At 40.4% G+C, this 27,930-nt stretch overlaps 2 protein-coding genes across 2 annotated transcripts in view; one reads left to right on the forward strand and one right to left on the reverse strand.

The window, feature by feature from the left end:
* Positions 1–27,930, reverse strand: part of LOC120533374 (gastrula zinc finger protein XlCGF26.1-like) — a 76,871-nt gene that overhangs the window by 11,444 nt on the left and 37,497 nt on the right. The window lies entirely within an intron of this gene.
* Positions 19,924–26,095, forward strand: LOC120533662 (gastrula zinc finger protein XlCGF26.1-like). The gene is made up of 3 exons (XM_039760561.1): positions 19,924–20,055; positions 20,111–20,209; positions 23,606–26,095. The coding sequence occupies exons 1-3, from the start codon at positions 19,924–19,926 to the stop codon at positions 25,151–25,153; spliced, it is 1,779 nt and encodes a 592-aa protein (XP_039616495.1). The 3' UTR covers positions 25,154–26,095.

A 27,930-nucleotide genomic window follows, 5' to 3' on the forward strand; every position in this document is an offset into this window, starting at 1 on the left:
TATTGCGTAATTTATGTCTGAGTGATGGGCTATGCAATGGGACAAGATTAGTTGTATTAAAAATTGCTTGAACAATTCTAACATTTAAAATTTTAACAGGCGACAAAAAAGGTAACGTAGTACATCGTCCGCGAATAACATTAGATACCAAAGGAGATCTTGATATGCCATACGTATTTAAAAGTTTACAGTTTCCCATTAGAATAGCTTTTGCTATGACAATTAACAAATCACAGGGATGTCCATTTGAAAAAGTCGTTTATTTATTAGAGAGAAAGAAACGATATTCACTCACGGGCATGTGACGATGTGGGTTCTGGCTCCACGCTCCCATGGCTGTTTGGGAACCCTTGAACCCAACACCGTCGATAATGAAACCGAGAGAGCTAGTCAGTGGAGGCAATAATTGAGCATCTGAGCAAGGGGATGGTTAAAAGTGAAACAGTGCTTTTATTTAAAAACAGTCAACAAAATAAACAGTGTTCATAAAGTGCAGTTCTTTCTTCATCAAATAAATAATCCATTAAAAGAACGTGGAGGTTAAAACACTAGAAAAAAAAAAAAACACAATCCTTTAAAACCAGAGGTTAAAATCTTCTCATGGAAGCAGTCTTTAAAACAACAACAAATCCGGTGCATCGTTTATTAGCGTCTCACCTGCTTATCCCGTTTGGGCCAAGCAGCAGGCAAGACGCTCTCTGCAGCTGCCCTCCTTTACACTTTCGCGAGACTGGAGACCTCCCGATCCCTGGCTTCGGTTTGGCTCTCATCCCAGTCCCGAGACTTGATGTCCACCAATGACCAGGACGCACATTGGGGACTCCACCACCAAGCCTCCCGACTTCCGCTGCCTTTCCGCGGCTTCTCTGCGGCCAGTCGCCTTCCCTTGGTCACTCCCGCTACCTGATCGCTCAGCGGGAGCGACATCCGACTCAAACGCCTGGGTGTTGGCCTAACACCCAGCTTCCTTACAGCTGCCCTACAGCGCTCGATCGAGCGCTCACCACGCACGCGCACGCGTGTCTGTCTCTCCTGCACCGCATGCTTCCTCGCTCCCTGTAACCTCCGTCCTCTTTTCCCTTCTTTCCTTTTCTCTCCGATCGTTTCCTTTCACTCCCCACAAAACTGACTCGCGCTTCTTTTAAAACGTGAGAGGCCATCACAGCTGTAGCATTAGCCACGGGAGCAATCACGAATGTGGGCAGTTCCTCACCTGTGCACTACGTGAGAAACGCCCACATCGCCGACTGCCCCGCGGCTCGCTACAACATCGCCCCCCTCATGAAGCCGCCTCGGGTGTGGTGATTATTTAAAATGAATGGCCTTTGCTCAACGAGCTGTGGACCTATAACACCACAGGGCAGATATACATTGCGTTGTCACAATGCAAGTCCAAACACGGAATCAAAATTCAATGCGATATTAACGAAAAGTTAATTCCAGATATTGTTTTTACTGAAGTTTTAAAGTAAAAGTGAAATTTTAAAAAGTATTTGCACGTTAATATCAATGACAAACAGAACGAAAATGTATAATGGAATGAATACCTATAATGCAACGTGAAACATAATTTTATTTCAATTTATTATGTTTTACACTATGGTAAATTAATACCTGAAATGTAAAATTGTTAGTTCTATAATGCATATGTAACCCATGACAATAATCTGTTTAAATTGTATATCCGGTTAACCAAACCCGTGGGTAGGCGAGCACAGGGCAGCGCTCCCTAGTATTATATAAATAAATGTTGTCTTTAATTTCTTACAGCTTTTACATATCTGGATAAATGTGACATGCATTAGATTTTGAAATACTTTTAAACTCTCCCCACACTTAAAAGTGTATCCTAGTTTCTCCCTTTGCAACTTTACTTCGTCTAATCAAAATTTGCCCTACTAAATATAAACTTAACAGTTATGTTCTCCTACTGCTTGTAGAGCATGGTGCAGTTCTACACAAAGTGGCAAAACTGACAGTATGCTAGGAGGTAACATTTAGGAAAAAACTCCACGAGTTCCCTGTCAAGCCATTGTATGCATGTCATTCATTGTGACATCAGCATTTTAATATACAGGTAGCTGTACTCAAATCGCGTGATTCTATTTTATCCTCTAAACAGTGCCTCTTTCATTTTGAAGTTCCACATTCCAGCTTCAGAATGGTACAATGGTGGATGTTTGTCAGTATCTTAATGTAGCACAAGCAAAGCAATCTGACTGTTTATTCCTGCATTTGTATACATTGTCGGTTCTGCCTTGTCTGCACAAACGTGGTGAGTGTGCCATCCTTCAAGTCCTTGTGATTTTCTCCGTCCACAATGTGCCGTTTATGTGTTTTCCTTCCCATGTCAAATTGATGATGGCTTTGTAGTTTGCATTCCAAGTGGTATTTATATTAAAAAAAACCACACACACACATTGTGATTTCTGAGTTTAGATTTGGTTTTTAAACTAACTGAAGCAACCAGAGTACTGTCAAGTTTTCCAGATTTGTCAATCATTTTCCTCATCATGTGTAGTGAAACGATGGGTGATTATAAATGGGACGCTTTTTCTGTGATTATTTTCAAGTTGTCTGTAATTGACTCTTCAATTCCACCCGGGGGAGTAAATGCGAACATTAATTTTATTTTAATTCTTTTCATTTTTATTACTATTTAATTTAATATTGTTTCTTTGTATCAGTATACTGCTGCTGGATTATGTGAATTTCCCCTTGGGATTAATAAAGTATCTATCTATCTATCTATCTATCTAGAGCGACAGCAGAGTTCAATAATGGCAATAACAGGGCAGAAGGCTATTTCTGAAGGGACAAAGGACAGTCAACTGTGGTTAATATTCCTTTTAATTTGATAAAGAAGAACAAGCCTCAAAACTACCAAGCAAAATCCCCCTTGGGATTAATAAAGTATCTATCTATCTATCTATCCAAGCTGCTGCTGCAGCCCATCTTGTATTTAACCGGCCAAGATGGGAACATGTCACTCCTCTCTTCTCAGTTCGCACATTGGCTCCACGTAGCAGCAAATCTCTGATGCTGGCCTACAGAGTAAGTCAGTAGGTCGGCATCTGAGTATATGGAGACACCGGTGAGGTGCTGTGTTCCTTCTCATGCACTCAGGTCTGCCAGTGATGCCACCTCTACGTGGTATCAAGTCTCTATCCAGACTAATTTCCTGTGTAGTTCCCAGTTGGTGGAACGGGCTGCCCACCACCATCCATACTGCTGACTCCCTCAATGTATTTATGAAGCAATTGAAGACCCCTCTGTTCTGTGAATATCTGTCAAATTGATTGGAAACAAAGCTTAGCTCTTTGCTATTTTATATTGTTGGTTAGTTTGTTGTTTGCCTAAATTGAATTGCTTTATCGATTATAATCTATGATTGTAAATTATTAGTTATTACATTTCTTCACTTGTGACAATCAAGTTGTGTTGCCTGTCCTATTACACTTTCTGTTACTAATGTTACTCGATTATGTTTAACTCTTTTGTATGCCACTCTGGTTAAAAGTGTCTGTCAAACAAATAAATGTAAATGTAAAAATGGTGTGTCTAAAATAGAATATCAGATGCAGAACTTGAACTTCCTTGAATAACCCACACTTAAACTATTAAAGTCAGCTCAAGTACATGGTTTATTAAAAATCCTTCTAGTAAATGGATCTGCATACCCAATTTTATTTTTCAAAAAGGTTGCAGGGTTTCAGTTTCTGCTACTATGACCCTGCAAAATCAATAAGCTGCCTCTAAAACTGACTGCTCTTCACAGAAATAGTTTTGATAAGTTGACTTTTACTTAACCAACTAATTTATTCTTTCAGATGAAGTATTTTCTCCAGGACAATGAAAATATTAGCCATGACACAAGAATGCTATTCTTAGGTTTAATAACATGTTCACCGGCTAATTAAGAAGAATCATCACATCATTATCTATTCTGACTTTTCTTCAACATCTGTAAATCTCTTTCCAATAAAGAGAAAGTAAAATTGAATGTGACTTTAACTCAGATGTTTTTCCTTTTTGTTTTTCTCTTGAATTAAAGGCAATCACTCCACTAGACATTTTCATTAAACAGTTGATCATCTATAAATAAAGAAGTAGTATAATAAAAATATATTGTATCATTTTAAATTATAAAACTGGACCTCTAGTAAAATTTCAATCGTTAGCTCAAAAAAGGAAACACTGCCACTCAATCTGCACCTTTTCAATTTTTTTTATAAGTAATGATAACAACAGAACTACATTTTCAATCACTGCATAGAATAATAAGATAATGTGATTTCTTTAATGCAAGCAATCCTTGAATGTTCTTCAAAGGTGCTACAGAATCTATTGGCTACTTATTTTTCCAACTGTGTATTAATCAGTTCTTTTTGACGAGAACCTTTCTTAGAATTGAAAAAAAAAATAATAATTAATAGGTAGATCACTCCTAAAGCTAGGACAAATCGTTATATTTTGATACTGCATCATTTAGTTCAGATAAGACATAAGTAATTATAACACTAGGTAATTTTTTATAATACTGTATAAGATTAGGCTTTCAACAAGAATACTGTCATTTATGCAGATTGTGTGCACTATTTTTTAATTTAACAAGTCTGTGATGCTACCAAAGCAAACAGTTAAGCATATTAATAAAGTACATCAAAATCTTTTCTAATTTAAAAATACTTTTAAAAACTACCAGTATCCCTTGTTTTTTTTTTCTGTTTTCCCCTCCCTGTTTATGCCTTTTTTCAGCGTTTATGTTATATATTCTTGGAAAGTGTAAAGCATTCGATTAAAAAAAAACGTATAACGTATATTACGTTCGCACACTTATATTCATCTTAACTGGAAGAATCCAAAATACTGTACATCTCTCATAACTAATTGGAAAACAAAAGGGGCAAACCTTAAATCGGAGAAAATAAAAATCAGACTGTCTCCACGCTGAGCTAAATTTGTTTGGCTTAACAGATATTTTATCACAATGGTTGCACTTTGAAAGAACTGTGTGTTACTTCAGCTATTTAAATCTCTTAAATAAAAAAAGAAATAGATACGCTATTTCTTATCTGAAGTCGCCTCTTGCTCGAAGTACTGAACGATCGCCAGAGAACACTTAACTGAAGGACGGCGGTGTGTCTGGACGCTTTAAAGTGGAAATGTATGCCGCATCAATCGAGCAGCGTCCTCGAGACTTCACTGGCATGAGATTCGAATCGCTTAACACTGACTGAAGCGAATGAAAAATCACATATCCATAAAATGACAGACCTGAACTGGAATTACTTACCTTCTGCCTCTAGCTCATATAATATCCCCGATCACTCAACGGCAAGAGTTCACTGCTTCCAGTTTACTGCTCAGGTTTAACAACACAAAGCGCGCGCCAGGCTCCGTTTTCGTCGCTCTTGATGACGTCATACAGGAAGTGTGCGAAGGCTATTGCTGCAGAGGTCTTGTTGCCTGCCGTTTAACCCGTCGTCGCCAGTCTCTGTCTGTTCTTCATTAAATCAATGAATGAATGATTAGGAAGTATCATTTGCAAGGTGATGTAGGTGGTATAAAAGTGCAATCCGATGTGAATATTTTTAAAGAGAATTAAAATGAACAGGTCTCTGCGGTTATTTAAACTGTCAATCATGTCAAGTATCACGACTGCTTGAACCGACGTGCCGTCTGACATCATCTAGGACGACGAAACTGTACTTTTGAGCGGATCAAAGTAAACTGGAGGCCGAGAACGAGGTTGTTGTTGATGTGAAGTGAGGCAACTTTTAAAAAGTATTACATCACTCAGAGGGAAACGGTGAGTAATCTGAGTTTGGGATCGTCACTTTATGGGTGTGGGATTTTATTTTTTTGAGATGGGGTCACAACACGCGGGGTGCCTCCCGAGAAAGCAAAGTGTTAAGGACTCTGCTCGACTGAATTTTTCGGTATTCCTCTGTACTCGTCATTGTTTGTTCCCCATCTGCGTCTCTCTCTGTTTATGTTGTCAAGCTCGGTTTATATATCTAAGGCAGCCAGACACCTGGCTATTCTTTGCCGTATACTTCTGCTGTCGGTGTTCTCGTGGGATTGCCCAGTTCTTTGAGCTCGAAAAGAAGGCGGCGATTTCATATAAAAACAGTGCTTTGATATCCGGCTTAATAATAATAATAATATGAGTGAAACATTTACCTTAACTCACAGATAAGTCAAATATACACTCGTAAAACAGTACGGGCATTGCGTTCGAAAAATCCAACAAAGTAAAAGGGGGACACACACAATCGCCTTCTGCTGCCACGTTAAATTGCAATATAGCCAAAAAAATTATGATTGTATTTCCACGATTTGAGGTGAAACAGAACATGCGGAAAAAGTAGCCAAATTCAGCCTCCTTGTGTTTCGTCCATTCAAATAACTCCTCAGTAAAAGTCTGAAGAATGCCAAAATCCACAAAACTCTTCATCAGGTCCTTGGAAAAGACAAAGTCACATTTTTCCAATTTAAGACATTTTCCCCCATTAAGTTATGAGAGGCTTATTTGGTTTCTTTCAATTAAATGAGGATCAGAGTGAGCTGTAAATAGAATTTTGGCCCTGAGAGAAATTTTATTTATTTATTTATGTATGTATCAAGCACCTTTAAACAACTTTCATTGACCAACGTGCTGTACAACTAAAAGACAAAAAGGTTAGCAGGTACTACACAGCGTATATACACTCACCTAAAGGATTATTAGGAACACCTGTTCAATTTCTCATTAATGCAATTATCTAGTCAACCAATCACATGGCAGTTGCTTCAATGCATTTAGGGGTGTGGTCCTGGTCAAGACAATCTCCTGAACTCCAAACTGAATGTCAGAATGGGAAAGAAAGGTGATTGAAGCAATTTTGAGCGTGGCATGGTTGTTGGTGCCAGACGGGCCGGTCTGAGTATTTCACAATCTGCTCAGTTACTTGGATTTTCACGCACAACCATTTCTAGGGTTTACAAAGAATGGTGTGATAAGGGAAAAACATCCAGTATGCGGCAGTCCTGTGGGCGAAAATGCCTAGTTGATGCTAGAGGTCAGAGGAGAATGGGCCGACTGATTCAAGCTGATAGAAGAGCAACTTTGACTGAAATAACCACTCGTTACAACCGAGGTATGCAGCAAAGCATTTGTGAAGCCACAACACGCACAACCTTGAGGCAGATGGGCTACAACAGCAGAAGACCACACCAGGTACCACTCATCTCCACTACAAATCGGAAAAAGAGGCTACAATTTGCACAAGCTCACCAAAATTGGACAGTTGAAGACTGGAAAAATGTTGCCTGGTCTGATGAGTCTCGATTTCTGTTGAGACATTCAAATGGTAGAGTCAGAATTTGGCGTAAACAGAATGAGAACATGGATCCATCATGCCTTGTTACCACTGTGCAGGCTGGTGGTGGTGGTGTGATGGTGTGAGTATTGTTTTCTTGGCACACTTTAGGCCCCTTAGTGCCAATTGGGCATCGTTTAAATGCCACGGGCTACCTGAGCATTGTTTCTGACCATGTCCATCCCTTCATGACCACCATGTACCCATCCTCTGATGGCTACTTCCAGCAGGATAATGCACCATGTCACAAAGCTCGAATCATTTCAAATTGGTTTCTTGAACATGACAATGAGTTCACTGTACTAAAATGGCCCCCACAGTCACCAGATCTCAACCCAATAGAGCATCTTTGGGATGTGGTGGAACAGGAGCTTCGTGCCCTGGATGTGCATCCCACAAATCTCCATCAACTGCAAGATGCTATCCTATCAATATGGGCCAACATTTCTAAAGAATGCTTTCAGCACCTTGTTGAATCAATGCCACGTAGAATTAAGGCAGTTCTGAAGGCGAAAGGGGGTCAAACACCGTATTAGTATGGTGCTCCTAATAATCCTTTAGGTGAGTGTATGCTCAATATACATTGCACACTACTATACCAAACCAATCAATAAAATCAAAACAAAATAATAAATAAGATGAAACCAACTTCATAAAATCAAGAAGAATTAAATGCACATGAAAACAGATATGTCTTAAGGAGGGTTTTAAAATGATTAAGATTCTGAGCCGCTCTCAACTGCAAAGGGAGACTGTTCCACAAACTGGGGGCTATTACCGAAAATGCTCTACCTCCTCTGATTTTAAGCTTTATTCAGGGGATATGGAGTAACTGAAGATCAGAGGATCTCAAGGTTCTGACAGAAGAATACAGAACAAGAAGCTCCGACAAGTAAACAGGTGCCAAGTCATTTAAGCTTTTACAAACAAACAGTAATATTTTAAACTGGATCCTGAAATGTACAGGAAGCCAGTGAAGGGAGGCCAGTATAGGTGTTATATGCTCACGCTTATTCTTCCCTGTCAGAAGGCGGGCCGCTGCATTTTGAATGGCTTGCAGCCTCTGAGTTTGTGCCTGACTGAGACCTATGTATAATGAGTTACAGTAGTCAAGGCATGATGTAACGAAAACATGTATTACTGTCTCAAACTGTTCATGGGGAATGTAGTGCTTGACTTTACTAAGTAGTCTAAGTTGAAAAAAGCTGGACCTTACAACTGCGCTGATCTGTTTATCCAACTTAAAAGCAGAGTCAAAAATTACCCCCAGATTTCTGGCAGACTGATGAGAAAAAGATGCCAGATGGCTTTTTCTAGAAGTTCTTTAAATAAATGTAGGTAGATACTGTACATAAGCAAGTAAATAAATATTCACATAATTCAGAATGACTATAAAGCATGAAAATTTAAAAGAACAAAAACGTCTGACTTGGCTATCACAGTCAAATTGAGGTATTATGCAGGCGTGTTTCTGTTGGTATAAAGGATCCCCCATAGCATTTTTGTACACACATCTGCTAAATAATTCATTGACTGAAAGTCCTCAGTGTTAGTGTGTCCAAGAGAGAATGTGCAGAATTGTTCATAATGGCATTCAGTTTTGTCTGTCTTTTGCTGATACCTCCAAGGGGTCCAGAGTATGGCCTATAACTGAGCCTGCTGTTTTAATCAGCTTGTTGATTCGGTGGTCCCCTCTTGAAGTGATGCTACCAGCCCAGCACACCATCCATCCGTCCATTTTCCAACCCATTGAATCCAAACACGGGTCCGTTGGAGCCAATCCCAGCCAACACAGGGCGCAAGGCAGGAACCAATCCCGGGCAGGGCGCCAACCCACCACAGGACACACACACACACACACACACCAAGCACACACTAGGGACAATTTAGAATCGCCAATCCACCTGTATTATCGTGGTATTTCCCTCTGCTTGCCCTTTTACCTGTTTCCTCAAGGGTAAGGGTTCTCGTCAAGTTCGTTATCGGGTTGGTCTACTGTTGCACTTTAAGATGAACACACACACACACACACACACATAGATAAACACATACACAGACCCTAACCACAACAGTGCCCCATGAATGACACACACACGCTGATTAACCCTTAGCACTTTAAACCACACAAGTGCTATAGGAATAACAGCCTGTCATTCAGCACTTCAAGAGACTTACTTATGTTCGGCACGAACAACAATACGATATTTTAGTGATATCTCAGACCTAAATATTACTATTGGTCTACAAGAATACATTTAAACATACAAAGACTCAGCACTCTTGACTATAGGCCATTCATCAGCCAAGAATACCTTCTTTCTCGTATTTGTTCCTTCTATTGAGTATAGCGCTCTTACTCTCAGCCTTATAAACCTTGCAGCACAGAAATAATGGCAAAAATCTGGCTGTCACCAGGTGCTCAAAAAAATCTAACTTATTACTTCAATCACTCTAGACATTAAGACAAGGCATTGAAAGTTAAAAGCAGCATGGTATTTATTACAAGAATAATAATACCACAAGAACAAAGAATACTAGAAAATAGGTACTGATAGGAAAGTCTGAATATATGTAGTCTTTAGAAAAAGCTTACGAAAAAGTTACAAATGACAAGGATGAATGTCCCAGGGAGGCGTTTGATTTAGCAATCGATGTTCATGATGCCTTTCTGACGACCAGGGCCGTCTTCGTCTGTTTCTCTTCTTCTTTTTTGCTTCTCTCTTCTTCTCCCTTTGCTTCTCTCTTCTTGCTTCTCAAACCAAGGCATATTTATTATGAAATGTCAAGCCTTGGTTTCTCAACAGATGCACCTGATTGGCTGGCTGTCCAAATGATTGATGAATTAATTCACTGTCCGTTTTCCCACACAACAAAACCTTTGATGTACTCTGAGGTATCAGTAGTTCTGCCTTTCCCAGGCTAATAAGCAATTTGTTGTTCCAGTTTTCCCTCCATAAAGTAATCAATTGCCTGAGGTATCAGCTCAGCGTCCTTTCCCAGGCTTTAAACCAAATTAGCACTAAGCTATGAACAAAAGTAAGGTGTAAGGGAAGAAAACCTCCTTTAATGTGTCTTAGTTCATCTGTTGTCTTGTCTTGAACAAAATATAATGGAAACCAAAATGTACAGATTTTATACACCATTCACCTAACCTGCATGACTGTGGGAGGAAACCGGAGTACCCGGAGGAAACCCATGCAGACACGTGGATAACATGCATAATTCCACGCAGGGAGGACCCAGGAAGCGAACCCGGGTCTCCAAACTGAGAGGCAGCAGCCACCGTGCCGCCCACCCAGCACACCACAAAATTGGAAATTCACATAGCCATGTGAATGGCCATCACAGAGTTACAGAAGATGTCAAGGGTGTCACTTTCCCACATTAAAAGAATGCATTCTCCAAAGAAAATGAGCTTGCTCTGCCCTTTCTTATGTAGGCCCTCTGTGTTATGAGACCAGTTGAACTTGTCTTTGATGTGGACCCCCAAATACTTGTAGGAGTTGACCTCCTCTACATTCATTCCTTGAATAGTGACTGGACATAGAGGCTCTTTGGTGCAGTGAAAGTCAGTTAGCATGTCCTTGTTTTTGCAGATGTTAAGATGCAGACAGCTGTCTTTGCATGGGCATCATAGTCGGGGTGTAATGATAATGATAAAGGTGGGGGGGGGCCTTTGAAGCCTGGAATGAATAGATTGTTTTTGAGAGGAAGAGGCCCACAGAGACTGCCTATGTGTTTCATATATATATATATATATATATATATATATATATATATATATATATATATATTCTAAGGTTTACAGAGTGAAGAGAAAAGGAGACAGGCCTGTTCTTTGTGGTTCTCTAGTGTTACTCACATTCATAGCAGAAACAAAGTCAAGTCCTTGAGTCTCACAAATTGTGACCTGCCCAGCAAATAGTCCATTATCCAGGACCTCATAGACTCATCCACTTTCAAATCTCTGAGTTTACCCTTTAACAGGATTGGCTGGAAGGTGTTGAAGGCCCTGGAGAAATCAAAAAACATCATCCTCACAGTGCTGCCAGCTTTGTCCAGGTGAGAATAAGCCTGGTGGAGCAGACAGATAATTGTAATCTTCCACTCCAGTCTTTGTCTGATAGGAAAACTGCAGAAGGTCCAAGTGGACTACTACAAGAGGACTCGTATAGTCTAGTGCTAGTCTCTCAACGGTCTTCATGATGTGAGACATCAGTACCTTGTTCTGTAGTCATTAGATGAAGAGGCGCCTGCCTTCTTTGGTACAGGAACAATGCAGGATGTTTTCCACAGCAGTGTCACTTTCTGAAGCCTTAGGGACAGACTGAACAGGTGACAGACAACACCATAAAGTCGGTCAGCACAGGCCTTAACAACTCAAAGACTGACTCCATCTGGTCCCACGGCTTTTCCTGTGTGTAGCTTCCTCAGAGTTCTGCTTACTTGGTTATCAGTTTTCAGTTCAGTTGGTCAGCCACGTAGTGTAGGACATTTTATTTTTTTATTAAATAGGTTGCACGGCCTGAGAACATATAACATAAAAACATTGTTTTAACCAATATCAGGTGTACGTTTCATAATTTATTTATTTTTTCATACATTGGAAAAAAAAAATTACAGATATAAGCACAGAACACCGAACAACAATATTTCAATTAAATTAGTCTTAAATTAGCTAATGTTAAATAGTCTTGAAATATTATTTACTTAGTATTGTGCTACATTGGGATCACAAACTTAGTGTAGTTGTTTAATTTCATAAAATATTGCATATAAGTAAAATATCTGTTTTATAGCTGTAAAATATAGCCTATCTTCTTATATAATATGCTACCATGGCTGTCTGTTTGCTTGTCCAGGATTTTAAATCACCTGTAGCTCGCAAACCGGTTGACCTGAAATTTGGTACACATAACCTACATGACGTCTACTATCCACTTTTGGGGTGATGATTGACCTCCAAAGTTATTCTTCTTTTTATTTTATTGTAGAATCAACTCCCGTCAGCGGCCAGCAGGACAACCATGTGGCACATGCATACGGGTGCCATTGTCATTCCCTACCACCTTCTCCATCTCTTCCCCTACCTCTTCATATCTTAAATCATTCTTGAGGCAGATTGAAGACTTAAGTGCCAGCTTAAGTGAACAATGAAGGAAAATGTACTAAGTAATTGCAACACAAACACTGACTTAATCAGTTTTAACGTGCTGTTGTTCTCATCTTCGCCAGCACTTCCTCTCTTGATCACCATTCCTGTAAAGCCGTCTTCTTATACTTGATGATTACAAGGTGCGTTGCTTGCCTGATGTCTGCTTTTTGACCACATCCCACCTTTGATAGTAACTCTCGGTGTTTCTCCTACACCTTTCCTCCATATCCTTGTGTGTGTGTGTGTCAACTTCCCTTTTCCGGTGCTTTCTGTTTCAATCACATTTGACTGAGCAACCAAAGGGGACTGACCAATCGGGCCAAAACCAAACTAACCAATATATTGTTCAGATGGACAGAACACACACACACACATTTATTAGCATTTTATGATATAAACTAGCCATGGTACAGGTAATAGAATAATTATAAAAAACTAGGGGACTTTGCCCCCTGCCGCTCACATTGTGTAGAGGGGGGCTGAATGCACCCTAAGGAGATGCAATCGCTCCTCCAACACCCCATCTTAAACAGTGATACAACGGGAAACAGTTTTGTTCTTACCTTCTCTTTGCTCGATCAGCTGCTGGCTTGCTGCTGCTGCCGTGCTGCGTGATCTGCATTTTGTGCAGCGCACTTATATCACTTATGTGCATATATTCGATCTCTTCTCCCTTTTACCCATTCATCAACATCGCATTGAATTTTGTTTCCATGTTTGGAATGACATCGTGACAACGTAGCATATAACTGCCCATGAGTGAATATCGTTTCTTTCTCTCTACAAGAAATTATTCTGACATAACCGCGCAGGACTTTTCCAAATCTCTTTAAATCAGCTCTTGTCTCATGGGGCTTCCAGTCCTGGGCATGGTTACATTGCTTGGCACGAAGACTTGTCTTGCGGGACGTGATAGTGTCTCTGAGCCAATCACGTCTCGTCTCCTTCCAAGATTTTTCTTTTTATAGTAGAGAGATATATTTGTTATCTCTTGTTCTATGTGTCTCTTCAGTGCCTTTCCTCTGTATTTGTGTGTGTAAACGTCGTTTCACCTGCAGTCCCTCCCTTGAGTGCATTCCTGTAAAGTCGGCTTCTCTGACTGTATTTATTATCGAGGCACCTTCCTTACCTCCTGTCTAGTTTTATACTTGCAGTCTTTGAAGGTGATGCCCTCTGAATGCTTCTTTAGCCTTTACTCCTCCTCGTACATCTCACACTTTTACTTTGTCTTTCGATCGTATCACCAAAGCCAAGCTGACCAATCAGATTGCTCAAAAGGGACTGAACACACAGATCTTGGTGCTTTCTCTAATACAGGGGTGCCCAATGTGTCGATCGCGATCGACCGGCAGATCGCAAAGGTAGTGTAGGTAGATCGCGTTGCATTCAATTTTTTTTTTTTTTAAAACGTTAGTCTACCATGTATCCTCCCTATGGCATTTGCCACTTGATTGACATACAGGGTGGCCAGTCTGAGATCTCTTCTCTTCTAACACACTGGTCATCCCACACTCACGATCAAACATGCGAGCTACTGCAAAACTCCGGCTGTGATCTAGTTAGCCTTCTAATTTATATCGACTAAAGAAGGGATTAAAAAAATTGTTTGGGGAGGGTATGGGCTGGATGTGGAATTGGAAGAGGATTTGTTTTCTCACAATGTCACAATCGAAGTGCATTTGGCTGATCTGTCAATCTATCATTGCTATTCCAAAGAAGGAAAATGTGGAAAGGCACTTTCGAACTGTTCATAAAAACTACAAAACTGACTTCCTTCTGAAAAGCGATCTGAGAAACAGAAAGGAGAGGGAACTAAAATCGCAGCTAATCAGACAGCCATCATTTTTCACTCGGCTGAATTCAAAAGCAAAGGCAGAGACACACTGAAGCATCGTTCTGGGTGAGTCACTTGATTATTAAGCGTAAGAAGTCCTTCCAAGAAGAGAAATTCCTGCTGAGATTTCAAGACCCCTGGCCGGAGAAAAAGGAGTTTCTCCTTCTTATCAAATATGCAGAATACAAGCAACTTAATAACGATTTGGCCAACATGTTGAATGAGCTTAATTTACAGCTGCAAGGAAAAGACAAAACCATGGTCAATATGATTAGCTCAGTTGATGGTTTCAAATGAAAAATGCAACATCTGTCCTCAAAGCTGCAGCGCCATGATTTGGGGAACATCCAAAACCTCACGTCAGAGCTGGAGACGCAGTGGAAGGCGTGTGCGCAACTTGACAGCATACACTACACAGAGCAGATTGAAAATTGTCTGTCAGACTTTGACAGACGGTTTCAAGACTCAGCTTTACTTGAGCCAGTCGTTACATTTAAGAGCAATCCATTGAGGGAAGATGTTGAGGGTGATTCACCCGCATTAAAAATTGCAACACTGTTTCACCTAAAACTCCTCTACAGTGGAGGAAGAGATTTTGACACTACAGAATGGCATTCAGCTGAAGTATGGGGCTCATGGACAGTTTTGGAACTTACTCACAGAGAAAAAGTACCCAAACATGAAAAAATGTGCTACCTCCTTGACTGTATTATTCGGCTCTACTTATTTATGTGAGTCAGCCTTTTCCCACATGAAGATTATTAAATCCAAATACTGTAGTGACCATAAATATATTGAATTGTTATTGTGCCGTAAGGGTTATTCAGTTATGTAAGGTACGACAACAGATATTTTATGTATAAAGTATACTCAGTGTGTGTGTGTGTGTATAGATATACAGTGGAACCTCGGTTTGCGAGCATAATTCGTTCTGGAAACGTGCTCGCAATCCAAAGCACTCGTATATCAAAGCAAATTTCCCCATAAGAAATAATGGAAACTCAGATGATTCGTTCCACAACCCAAAACTATTCATATGAAAATGATTAATACAAAATATAAAGTAAAAATACATAATACAAATTAACCTGCACTTTACCTTTATAAAGAATCATGGCTGGTGTGAGTTTCTAAACTCATGTGGGATTCCACCCAACGGGACAACACGCGGAAGAGCATCCCAAAGCAATCGCAGTCTCCCAGCGCTGTAGCAGTTCGGCGTATAAGCGCATCCAAAAAGATCGCAGACATGCTGTAAGCGCCTGCCGTCAATGGGTCATACAAGGAACATTATAAAGATCCCACTACAATAAATAACAGCGCTGTTGCTGTTTCAAGCTGAATAAAGCTGGTGTTAAAGTACTGAGACTCAGCTTCGTGTTTTGGGGAGCAAGGTGGGGACTCGCACTTCACAGCGCACACACACACAGTCACAATGCTCTAGTAAACAGTATACGCTCGTACGGATGTTGACTATATGAGTGAAGCACACAGACTCAGACGGAGAATAAGACACGATTGCCAGAGAAAGAGAGAGAGAGAGAGAGAGACGGGCGAGCGAGATAAGGAGAGAGAGAGAGAGTGAGAGACACGCTGGGCAAGCGAGCGAGTGAGATAAGGAGAGAGAGAGAGGAACCATCAGCTCAGTTGTGATCACATAACACTCAGCAGACAAAGTGTATCCATACTGCTCGTATTGCAAGACATCGCTCGTTTATCAAGTCAAAATTTATTAAAAGTTTTTGCTCATCTTGCAAAACACTCATAAACCAAGTTACTCGTAAACCGAGGTTCCACTGTATATACAGTGGTGTGAAAAACTATTTGCCCCCTTCCTGATTTCTTATTCTTTTGCATGTTTGTCACACAAAATGTTTCTGATCATCAAACACATTTAACCATTAGTCAAATATAACACAAGTAAACACAAAATGCAGTTTTTAAATGATGGTTTTTATTATTTAGGGAGAAAAAAATCCAAACCTACATGGCCCTGTGTGAAAAAGTAATTGCCCCCTGAACCTAATAACTGGTTGGGCCACCCTTAGCAGCAATAACGGCAATCAAGCGTTTGCGATAACTTGCAATGAGTCTTTTACAGCGCTCTGGAGGAATTTTGGCCCACTCATCTTTGCAGAATTGTTGTAATTCAGCTTTATTTGAGGGTTTTCTAGCATGAACCGCCTTTTTAAGGTCATGCCATAGCATCTCCATTGGATTCAGGTCAGGACTTTGACTAGGCCACTCCAAAGTCTTCATTTTGTTTTTCTTCAGCCATTCAGAGGTGGATTTGCTGGTGTGTTTTGGGTCATTGTCCTGTTGCAGCACCCAAGATCGCTTCAGCTTGAGTTGACGAACAGATGGCGGACATTCTCCTTCAGGATTTTTGGTAGACAGTAGAATTCATGGTTCCATCTATCACAGCAAGCCTTCCAGGTCCTGAAGCAGCAAAACAACCCCAGACCATCACACTACCACCACCATATTTTACTGTTGGTATGATGTTCTTTTTCTGAAATGCTGTGTTCCTTTTACGCCAGATGTAACGGGACATTTGCCTTCCAAAAAGTTCAACTTTTGTCTCATCAGTCCACAAGGTATTTTCCCAAAAGTCTTGGCAATCATTGAGATGTTTCTTAGCAAAATTGAGACGAGCCCTAATGTTCTTTTGCTTAACAGTGGTTTGCGTCTTGGAAATCTGTCATGCAGGCCGTTTTTGCCTAGTCTCTTTCTTATGGTGGAGTCGTGAACACTGACCTTAATTGAGGCAAGTGAGGCCTGCAGTTCTTTAGACGTTGTCCTGGGGTCTTTTGTGACCTCTCGGATGAGTCGTCTCTGCGCTCTTGGGGTAATTTTGGTCGGCCGGCCACTCCTGGGAAGGTTCACCACTGTTCCATGTTTTTGCCATTTGTGGATAATGGCTCTCACTGTGGTTCGCTGGAGTCCCAAAGCTTTAGAAATGGCTTTATAACCTTTACCAGACTGATAGATCTCAATTACTTCTGTTCTCATTTGTTCCTGAATTTCTTTGGCTCTTGGCATGATGTCTAGCTTTTGAGGTGCTTTTGGTCTACTTCTCTGTGTCAGGCAGCTCCTATTGAAGTGATTTCTTGATTGAAACAGGTGTGGCAGTAATCAGGCCTGGGGGTGGCTACGGAAATTGAACTGAGGTGTGATACACCACAGTTAGGTGATTTTTTAACAAGGGGGCAATTACTTTTTCACACAGGGCCATGTAGGTTTGGATTTTTTTTCTCCCTAAATAATAAAAACCATCATTTAAAAACTGGATTTTGTGTTTACTTGTGTTATATTTGACTAATGGTTAAATGTGTTTGATGATCAGAAACATTTTGTGTGACAAACATGCAAAAGAATAAGAAATCAGGAAGGGGGCAAATAGTTTTTCACACCACTGTATATAATATAAAATATAGCATTTTTAATGTAGGTAGATTATTTCGACCTGGTCATTTTAAAACTAGCTCGCAAGCTGAAAAAGTGTGAGCACCCCTGCTGTAATAGTAGATCGATAGAAAAGGATTGTTGAATCATGTTAAGGTTATAGTCCTGGGATGTGACGGTACAAGCGGAAAGTCGTGCCAAAAGTCCAAATCCACTTCAAGGGAAATGTCTGATGGTTTTAGTAGAGGTCTTTATAATGTAATTATGTACTATTTTAGACTGAAACCCATTTTAGAAAATATTTCAACTTTTAATTATGTACACAGGGATGCATTTTTATCTATTGGATAGCTTGTTAAGACTACGTTATTTAAATGGATTCAACAGCAGGTATTCTTGAAGCAGGCAGGCACCCTCAGCCCCAAAGAAGGCACTCGGGAGTCTCAGGGCAGACAGCAGAATCACACTTTATTGTACGGCGCACATACAGACTCATTTCCGATGACTTGAGCAATTAGCGAATACGGCGATCTTGTATTTTTATGAAAAAGTTTCAAGTTTCACCTTCAATCAATTTCACTCAACACTCCTATCTGACTCCAGTTTTCCACGGCCTTGGTTCTACCTCTCATTAATTCTATCATTGTTTCCTAGCTTAACGAACATGGTAATCCATCAAGGCTGTCCGGCAGGCTTCCTCCCTTTCCAGGCCCCGTCTAGTTCTTGCCACCATTATTTGAGGCCTTCAGGCCTTGCTCACCACCTGGAAAAGGGGGGTTTCAGGAGTTGCTTGTTAGCCTCTATGTGCATACCTGACCTTGACTCATGAAATAGTGGTAGTTTCTAGCTTGCTAAGAAAAATAAAAAATATATAGCCCCAAGCCTTTTTGTGACTTAAGATATACTGTTTATTTTCATTCATGCTTATGATTCTTTTTGAATATATGCAAATCATCAACTTTAAGGATATTCTTTTCTATAGTATTCACCTCTACAATATGAACCAATGAAAGTTCTTACTCGCTCCATACCACTGCTGCTAAGCCAACACAGAACAAGACATGACTCCCTCGCAGTTCTAAGCTGATGGCTTTACATACACATACGCTTAATTCAACAGGTTGACCAGTCGGGCTCAACTGCACAGCAGTCTGGGTAAAATGCTTAATGTGATTAGGCTCACTTATTACTCAATTCACATACAAGTCCACACACAGACCTAACCCATTAGGTACAAATTCAGCGATACAGAATCTCATTTCCTGTTTCCTTTTACCACAGATTTTCATGGTTTGTGACTCAGTGTTTTATAATTTCATGTGCTAACAAGTTTACCACCAATTTTTAGCATACAGTAAAATTTATATTGAGTTGGTGAATACAGAGTTGAAGTCTTGGACACCTTAAAAAAAAAAAAAAATCTACAGATGTTCATTGAGTGTCATATCATTTAGCCATTCTCCATCATTAAGCTCCTTTATCTGAGAGTTTTATTTGTAAGCATTTATAGAAAATTGTGGTATTTTTAAAATTGGTAATCTCTATGTATTAAAAAAGTCTTGTAAGCACATAAGAAAAGTAGACACTATATTTTACTAAGCATTAAGTTGTAAGAGTTAGGATTAAAAAGGCTTATGCCTACATATTTTTTTGATTGTTGATAGTCACAACATAAGTGTTTGTTAATTATGTTTTGTGTCACTATTTAATTTCCAGTAGGTTAACTTAGAAATTCAATTAAGTGTCTCTTAAGATAAACAAATACATGAAGCAAATCTGGTGGCCTGCTATTCAGGTAATTAATTTACTGTAAACACACTATGCGTAACCCAAGTAGTGAATACTGGTGGGCCTCAAATGTGTGAGGTGGTTCCCCTCAAGCCCGCTGGACATTCACACTTATGAGTTTGTTTTACGCCTAATAGTCTGATATGAAGAGTGAAGAGGTCAGCATGCTGTAATGCGATTTCTGTAAGTTGTCTGACATAGCTGGTAGGATGTCAGAAAAAGAAAATCAAATGTGTTTATATCCGAATTCTGCAGTTTTGATGGAATTATCTTCTGTTCTTTCAACAGCAAGGAGGAAGCAGCTGCCATTTACTGTTAATACCGAGATGGATGTGAAAGAGGAGAGTTGGGAGGCGGACATAAATACCATGGCGACAATGGCTGTAACTGTCAAAGAGGAGGAATGTGAATGGGAGTCTGTCCACCCTAAGCAAGAGAATCTCAGCATTAAGGGTGAAGATTATGAAGTGGGCTCAGTGGACATTAAAGAAGAGGTCAAAAAGAAGTGTGTCAGCCTGGAGACGCTTGACCATACAAGTATGGAGGGTGTCAACTTCAACTTGACGTCTGAGTCATTACCGTCTGACACAAAGAGAACTGAGGAAATATTATCTGTTAGAACTCGGGACGATCAGCCGACATCTTCAAATTGGGCTGAAAGAAGTAAGTGGAAAACAAAAATACATTTACTTTTAGGTTCAGTGGTTGTAGCAAGAAGGTGATTTGTGCCAAATGTAATTTGTGAAATTTATTTTAAAAATCTATGCACTTCAGCTGTGAGAGAGAGACTGCCAGGGAGATTGACAAATCACAACTGTAAGTTAGGTTAGGTTAGGGAGATGGGCAGAAAACATGTGAAGGACAAAAGCATGTCGTTTTGGGAAGTGCTGATGCCTGCTTGACCAATATGATTACAAAACCCCAGTGTTTGTGAAGGTATTAATAACCAGCCAGATCTGACATGAATTCTATGAATATGTAATTATGCAAGTGTTTATAATAACGAGGATCCAGCACAACATCAGAATCATCTCACTATGCCACCAACATTCCTAGCTGCTGCATGGGACATCTGAGTGTCAGCATTCTTCAGCTTGGCTGGGATGTGCCTATACTTCTCTCCGACATGAATATATACATGTATACAGGATTATGCATTATATGTTAGGAATGAACTTCAATATACTGTAGAGTGGTGAAAAGCACTGTAAACCTTTGCTCCATGCACAGTTTGTTGGTTTAAGTGGTGGTGGTGCTGCTGTCTTTAGTTCAATTAGTTGGGCTCAGTTTTGTTGATCTTAATCTGCAAGGCGTCATTTTCAGATGCTGTGTTTTATATATATATATATATATATATATATATATATATTTTGTGGACTTGGCCCGGACACAGACAGGCGGACATATTGTTTTTCAACCACCACACATTTATTTACACTATTTACAGTAGTATAAATGGTCACTCAGACCCAAATAGTGGTCACTCAGACCCAGTCAGTGCACACCTTCACCCCAATACACAGTCCTGGCCACAAATGCCTCTCTTCGGGCCGCCTCCACACCTCCTCTGTGCTTCGTCCTGCCTCCTCCCGACTCCAGCACTGAATGAATGGAGACGGCCCCTTTTATACAGTTCCCGGATGAGCACCAGGTGTTCCCGGCATTCCTCCCTTGGCCACGCCCCAGCATGGCGGAAGTGCCGGCTATCCTCCCGGCAGCTCTCCGGGTGTCATCCTAAATCTTCCCCCCAGCACTTCCTGGTGTGGCGGAAGTGCTGGGGCGCCTACTGGCGGTGGCCACGGGCCCCTACAGGGTAGGGCTTCCATGCCGTCAAGCCCCCAGAGCAACCAGGAAGGCGGCCCCCACGTGATCCAGGGTGGGCTTTGACCCTCTTCCGATCCCTCATGGCGTCCCGGCTGGGTCATTGCCCTTGGCATCCTTGACAATATATATGTCTTCCCTGCGTGCAGTTTGCATGTTCTCCCCGTGTCTGCGTGGGTTTCCTCCCACAATCCAAAGACATGCAGGTTAGGTGGATTGGCGATTCTAAATTGTCCATAGTGTGTGCTTGGTGTGTGGGTGTGTTTGTGTGTGTCCTGCGGTGGTTGGCACCCTGCCCAGGATTGGTTCCTGCCTTGTGCCCTATGTTGGCTGGGATTGGCTCCAGCAGACCCCTGTGACCCTGTGTTCGGATTCAGTGGGTTAGAAGATGGATGGATGGATAGATTTACCTGTGTGTGTGTGTGTGTATATATATTTTTATATATTTTTTTTTACAGTAGTATTCCCTTTACATTGTAGCAGTTAAAATATTTCTCAACTTAAACATTAATGTAATCAAGTATAAAACCAAAGCTATTTGCCACTGCCAGGGCATTAACATTTTATCTAGTTTGTTATATATAAACAAGTTACCCTCAGAGTCCAGAGCCACGATCACAACATTATAACAGGCCCCTTCTGAGCAACAGCAAGTTAACATTTCTTAAACTGTTTTCTTTTTTATCTGAACAGATACCAGCAGAAACATTTTCTTTTATCAGGGAGCAGCATAAACAGTCTATGTTCAGTAGCGACTCTTTGAGGGCTAATATTTTTTCCAAAAAACTCAATTTTCTGAAAAATGCACAAAGCAAAGGTTTCACACATAAATCAACGTAAAACGTCTGTTGCTGCCTGTTGTGCCTGCTGTCCGTGCCTGTTTGCAGTTTGTGGCAGCAGCGGCTGTGTGGGGGGAGGCTCAATGGCTTGCAGGAATGCACGGTGGGCTGGCTGTCTTTGTGAGACAGGTGTGCTGGGGTGGCAGTTGCAGTGAGACGCAATATGGTTTTGTACCTCCTGTCTTCTTAAGTGTCTGTCCTCCCAGGCGAACGTTGCCATCGGTGCATGAGCTACACGAAAGTGTTCAGTACCATGATCAGCTGGGCACCGATCAGGTGATGCCGGTACCTCTTTTTCATTTTCGATCTACATCTCCAGATCACTTGCATCAAAATCAGAGTCCAGCAAATCAGAGTCTGATTCGGCAATAATACAAAAAAGGTTTTGCTTTGAGCATTCAGTTTGGTATCTCTTCACATGCCATTTTAGAAGCTGTTTGCTCTTCGCTACTCATACATGTGCAGGGAATTGAGGTCAAATCAACAAAGCTAACTTTCCTTCTAGCAAAAGCGTATCGAAAAGCGATGTAACAAGAACATCACTGATCTCTATCGATTTCTAGCGAGACTCAGACTTTCTAAATAATAATAATACCAAAAACTGCGTAAATGCGTGATAAAATAATTGTCAGTGTTACTTAATGAATGCATTAATGCGATAAAAACACATTAACTTGCCCCAGCCTGATATTGATATAGTGCTTTGAGAACAATTTGAGATATATCAAATACTGCATTTCAAGTCAAAAGTATCACAATATCAATATAACTTTATATCACCCAGCTGTACTTGGAGTTTCCTGCTATCATCCTATGACGGAAATAATGAAACCATAAATCATTTACTTTTAGGAATACACAAATTAAGCAAGGATTACAACCGAACATATTTCAATTTGATTAATCTAAATAAACAATAATACATGACCTTTACTATTATAATTAGAGATTACATGTGAGACCAATATGTATCACAAAGCATGGCACTCAGTTCTACAAATGAGTGGTCTTTTTTATTATGATTAACTGGATATTATATATTTTTTTCTCTTTAATTGAATTAAATGTTCAACATTTAATTTTGAAAAATACTTTAAGACTGATGGTAATATGATCAGTTCTGTAATACAGCTAAAAATGTGATCAATAATCTTGTCAATCACATGCAACCTCTTTACTGTTTTCAGTTCTGTTTTAACATGAGTGGTAATCGAGTAGTTGTAATATGAAAGGGGAATGATCAAGATGAGAGTATTTTCACATACATTTTTAAGATTGCTTATGCTGTGAGAAACTTAAGTATAATTTTAACAAGTATTTATTTAGTGATGTGACTTAATGTAAATAATACGGCAGTGAATTGAAAATAAGCTTTTGTTTTCCTTTCAACTTCATACAGGAGACAAACTTCACTGCTGTTCTGAATGTGGCAAACGATTTTCATCATTTGAGAAAGCTTCGGATTCACACAAGAATTCACACTGGGGAGAAGCCGTACATCTGTTCTGAATGTGGCAAACGATTCTGCCACAAGAGTTCTCTCCATGGACACAAAAAAATCCACACTGGAGAGAAGCCGTATTGCTGTGCTGAATGTGGCAAACAGTTTGCCGAAAGCAGAAGTCTGAAGAACCACACAAGAATTCATACTGGAGAAAAACCATTTTGTTGTTTAGAATGTGGAAAACTGTTTTCAGTGAAGAGCAGTCTTAAGATACACACAAGAACTCATACTGGAGAGAAGCCATACTGCTGTTCTGAATGTGGCAAAACATTTCGTGACAGGGGTTCTCTTCGGTACCACACTAGAAATCACACCGGAGGGGAGATGTATGGCTGTTCTGAATGTGGCAAACAATTCTCACATATCACCAGTCTTCAGATTCACACCAGAATTCATACTGGAGAGAAGCCATTTTGCTGTACACAATGTGACAAACGATTCTGTACCAGGAGTTCTCTTCAGAAACACACAAGACTTCATACAGGACAGGATCTGTATTCCTGCTCTGAATGTGGCAAACAGTTCTCAAGAAAGAGCTCTCTTCGGAATCACAAATTAATTCATACCGGAGAGAAGCCGTATTCATGTTCTGAATGTGGGAAACGATTTTCTTCAAGTAGCACTCTTCAGAACCACAAAAGAATACACACTGGAGAAAAGCCATATTGCTGTTTGGAATGTGGCAAACAGTTTTCTCAAAGAAACACTCTTCAGAGCCACACAAAAATTCATACAGGAGATAAGCCGTTTTGTTGTTCAGAATGTGGCAAGTGTTTTTCTGGAAGAAACACTCTTCAGGGCCATAAAAGAATTCATACAGGGGAGAAGCCATATTGCTGTTCTGAATGTGGTAAACAGTTTGCACAAAAGAACAGTCTTAGGAGGCACAAAAGAGTTCACACAGGAGAAAAGCCGTTTTGCTGTTCAGAATGTGGTAAACAGTTTTCACTTAAGAGAGGTCTTCTGGAACACACAAAAATCCATACAGGAGAAAAGCCATTTTCCTGTTCAGAATGTGGCAAACAATTTTCACAGAAGACCAATCTTCAGAGCCACATGAGAATTCACACAAAAGAGAAGCCATATTCCTGTACTGAATGTGGTAAGAAATTTTCGGTGAAGAAGGTTCTTCTGGAACACACAAATATCCATACGGGAGAGAAGCCGTTTTGCTGTTCGGAATGTGGCCGGAGGTTTTCACAAAGGAGCAATCTCCGGGGCCATAAAAGAACTCACACAAAAGAGAAGCCTCATTGTTGTTCTGAGTGTGGTAAACAATTTTCAGTGAAGAAGGTTCTTCTGGAACATATAAGAATTCATACGGGAGAGAAGCCGTTTTGCTGTTCAGAATGTGGCAAGCGGTTTTCACAAAGGAGCAATTTTCTGACCCACAAAAGAGTTCACAGTGGCTCCACCACCACAAAGAGACAAGACCACACATGAAAATGAGAGAATTGGACAGTTACCAGTGTTCAGTTGAAAATGAAGATGACCTCATGTAGAGCTTCTGTTATACAACGAGTTCAGATTTTTTAAAATAAAGTATATTCCAGAAGGGCTTGCACAAAACTCAAATCTATAAAAGTAAACGTTATACCTAAGTTAAGTAAAATAAGCAATTCAAGCCTAAGAGCTTCAATTGAAATAGTTAATGAAAGAAAGCAAAAAAGTCAAGAGAGTGTTCAGAATATCAAAAAGCAAAAACAAGCAGAATTTATACCATCTTGGGTTGTAACGGCACCTGTATTTGTACTGAACCATCACCGCATGGGCATCACGGTTTGCTCCGTGCAGTCATACAGAGAATATGCGGCAACTGTGGAAGGATTGAGTAATGCAGTGTTGAACCAAATTTACAAGAATGAGTTCCACATGGAAGCTTTAAATGGAACACTTTTAGCAAGTTGAGCCACAAGCTGATGGAAGTCTCACGAAATGAGTCACACTCTGAGAATGGTAAATGCCACAGATGACTTGGAAGACCTGCCTGCTTCTTTTAAATTAGCTGTGTTGGGAACATTTTGGGTTCCCAGTGAATTACGATCGTAATGGAGAGCGAGTGGACATTGTGGTAACGTGGCTTGGCATTTGTAGGGTATGTGTGCAGAAACATATCAAACATGCTAATGCATTATCAACGAGTGGACACTAGGTGGCACTGTTGCCCATTTTTTTTCCCCAACAGATGGACACAGGTTAAAATACCAAGAAGTTATTTAATTTCTTCTTTAGTGCCCTGCAAGCACCACAGCCACCAATAAACAGGCAAGAAAACATCAATCACAGTACTACTAAACATAAATCTCTCATCCACACCTCCCAGCAAGCTCTGTCCTACTCTTCCCGACTCTGGCTCGCCTGCTCTTGACCCGGAAGTGCTTCTTCTATTCCTTCCATGTGACTTGCCAGCACTTCCAGGTCAGATGGAGGACTTGAATTTTCTTCAGCCCGGAAGTACTTCAGAGTTTCCAACCTCATGATTTGATTGTACTTCCGGGCTATATAGAAAACCGAGGTCCTTATATGTTTCTCCCGCACCCCCTGGCGATGCCCATGGTCCCCAGAAGGGTTGCAATACCAATCTTCTAAGTCCATAATGCCCTGCGGGAGTCCAAGCACCATTATACTGTAAGGATGCTGCCTTCTATCATCTTGGGGTGAAGCAGGGTCCCAAATTGGCTGCCTTCCACTCTTGGGATGTCCCGTCTGAGTTGAACTGGCAGCCGTCACTCACTGCATATAAAAGGTGGCGTCACCCACATGTTCCAGTCACTGGAGCTAGGCAAATAAATAAATAAATAAAGCAGGTCGCCAACTACTGATCCCTGCTGTTTTTAAGAAGCTTCTAGATGCGACTGCAGACAGGAGCCCAAAATATTACAGAAGCAGTTGGCGTCTCGGTGCCCCATGAGAGGGTCTTCCCAACGGCAGGTGACAGAGTTACCGCCAATCCGACGTGCCCTCACTACTGACAGTGTGAACAAAGTCATTATTTTGAAGAAAATCTTTAAAAACAGAATGTGACTCGTTGTTCTTAGAGGCATAGGTATTTCATTTTGTTATTCAGCTCTGTTTTGTAACATTTTCATAGCGTCAGAAACACTTTTCAGTGTATATGTTTGTTCAATGTGAGGTTGTTTGCCGTTTACACTGCGTGATACATGCAAATGTTTTTGTTGTGTATTTTTATAAAGCAGTAGCCAAAGTCGCCAACTGGCAAGACGATGCCCGACTGTACCAACTATTTCAGTCACTCTCTACTAGTAAAGGTGTTTTCACAACACAAGAGATGTTTCAGTTTGTAACATTGCCTTTTTTTTTATCATTCATACATAAATTTTGCAAGAGTGTGTGTCATGTGTTTTATTGCTTAATACGCTACAGGCTGTAGGCTATCAAGTAGACGACCTCTGGGGTTGGTGGATGGCAACCATTACTGATGACTGTTTAAAATAAATGAAAAAGAAACCTAGCCTTAAACTCCTTTATATCAAACCGTGACCTTTCTATACTGTTAATATCCCTAACCCTAACATGAAAAAATCAGCACCTAAACTGCATTCCAAAAAAGCAAAGCAGACATTGAAATACTTCAAAACAAATTTTAAAAAAATGAAGGCTCAAAAATACACTGGCACAGCCAAACATAGCGTCACAAAGGGAGTGGGACGTCCTCAAAAGCTATCAATTCTGAAATGTAGACGTTATGGAGGACTTAAACGCAGGGATGAGGATGGAACAGATTGAAGGCAACAATGAAAAGTTAAGTTCAGTAACAACCAATAAAAGAAAACTCCCAAGAGAAGGGACCCCCCATTCGCCACCCCCCAATGATCCATGATAAAGAGCAACCAGAATTCTAGAAAAATCAATGAGGAAAATATGAGGGTCACCCAGACTCTTAAGGAGAACAACTTAACGAGAATGGAAATTAAATCAATAGAGGACAAAGAAATTTAGGATATAAAAGCAGAGCTTTTTAGACTTAACATTAGAATCCCTGAAGCCTACGAAAATGTTTGTAAGACCGGACCACTTTAAATTCCTTTGCACCTCCTCATCAGCGTCTTTGTTTTGCAAACGTGTTGATCAGCACAGGCAGCCTGCTATCCCACCAACACAAAATTCTCAGAGCTGAAGTCTGTACCTGGGAGTGAGGCATCTGGAGTTGCATCGGGTAAATAATAGCTCGTATATTTGGAACACATCATGTGTGCTCT

Source organism: Polypterus senegalus, chromosome 8, assembly GCF_016835505.1.
Source record: "Polypterus senegalus isolate Bchr_013 chromosome 8, ASM1683550v1, whole genome shotgun sequence".
NCBI classification, from domain to species: domain Eukaryota; kingdom Metazoa; phylum Chordata; class Cladistia; order Polypteriformes; family Polypteridae; genus Polypterus; species Polypterus senegalus.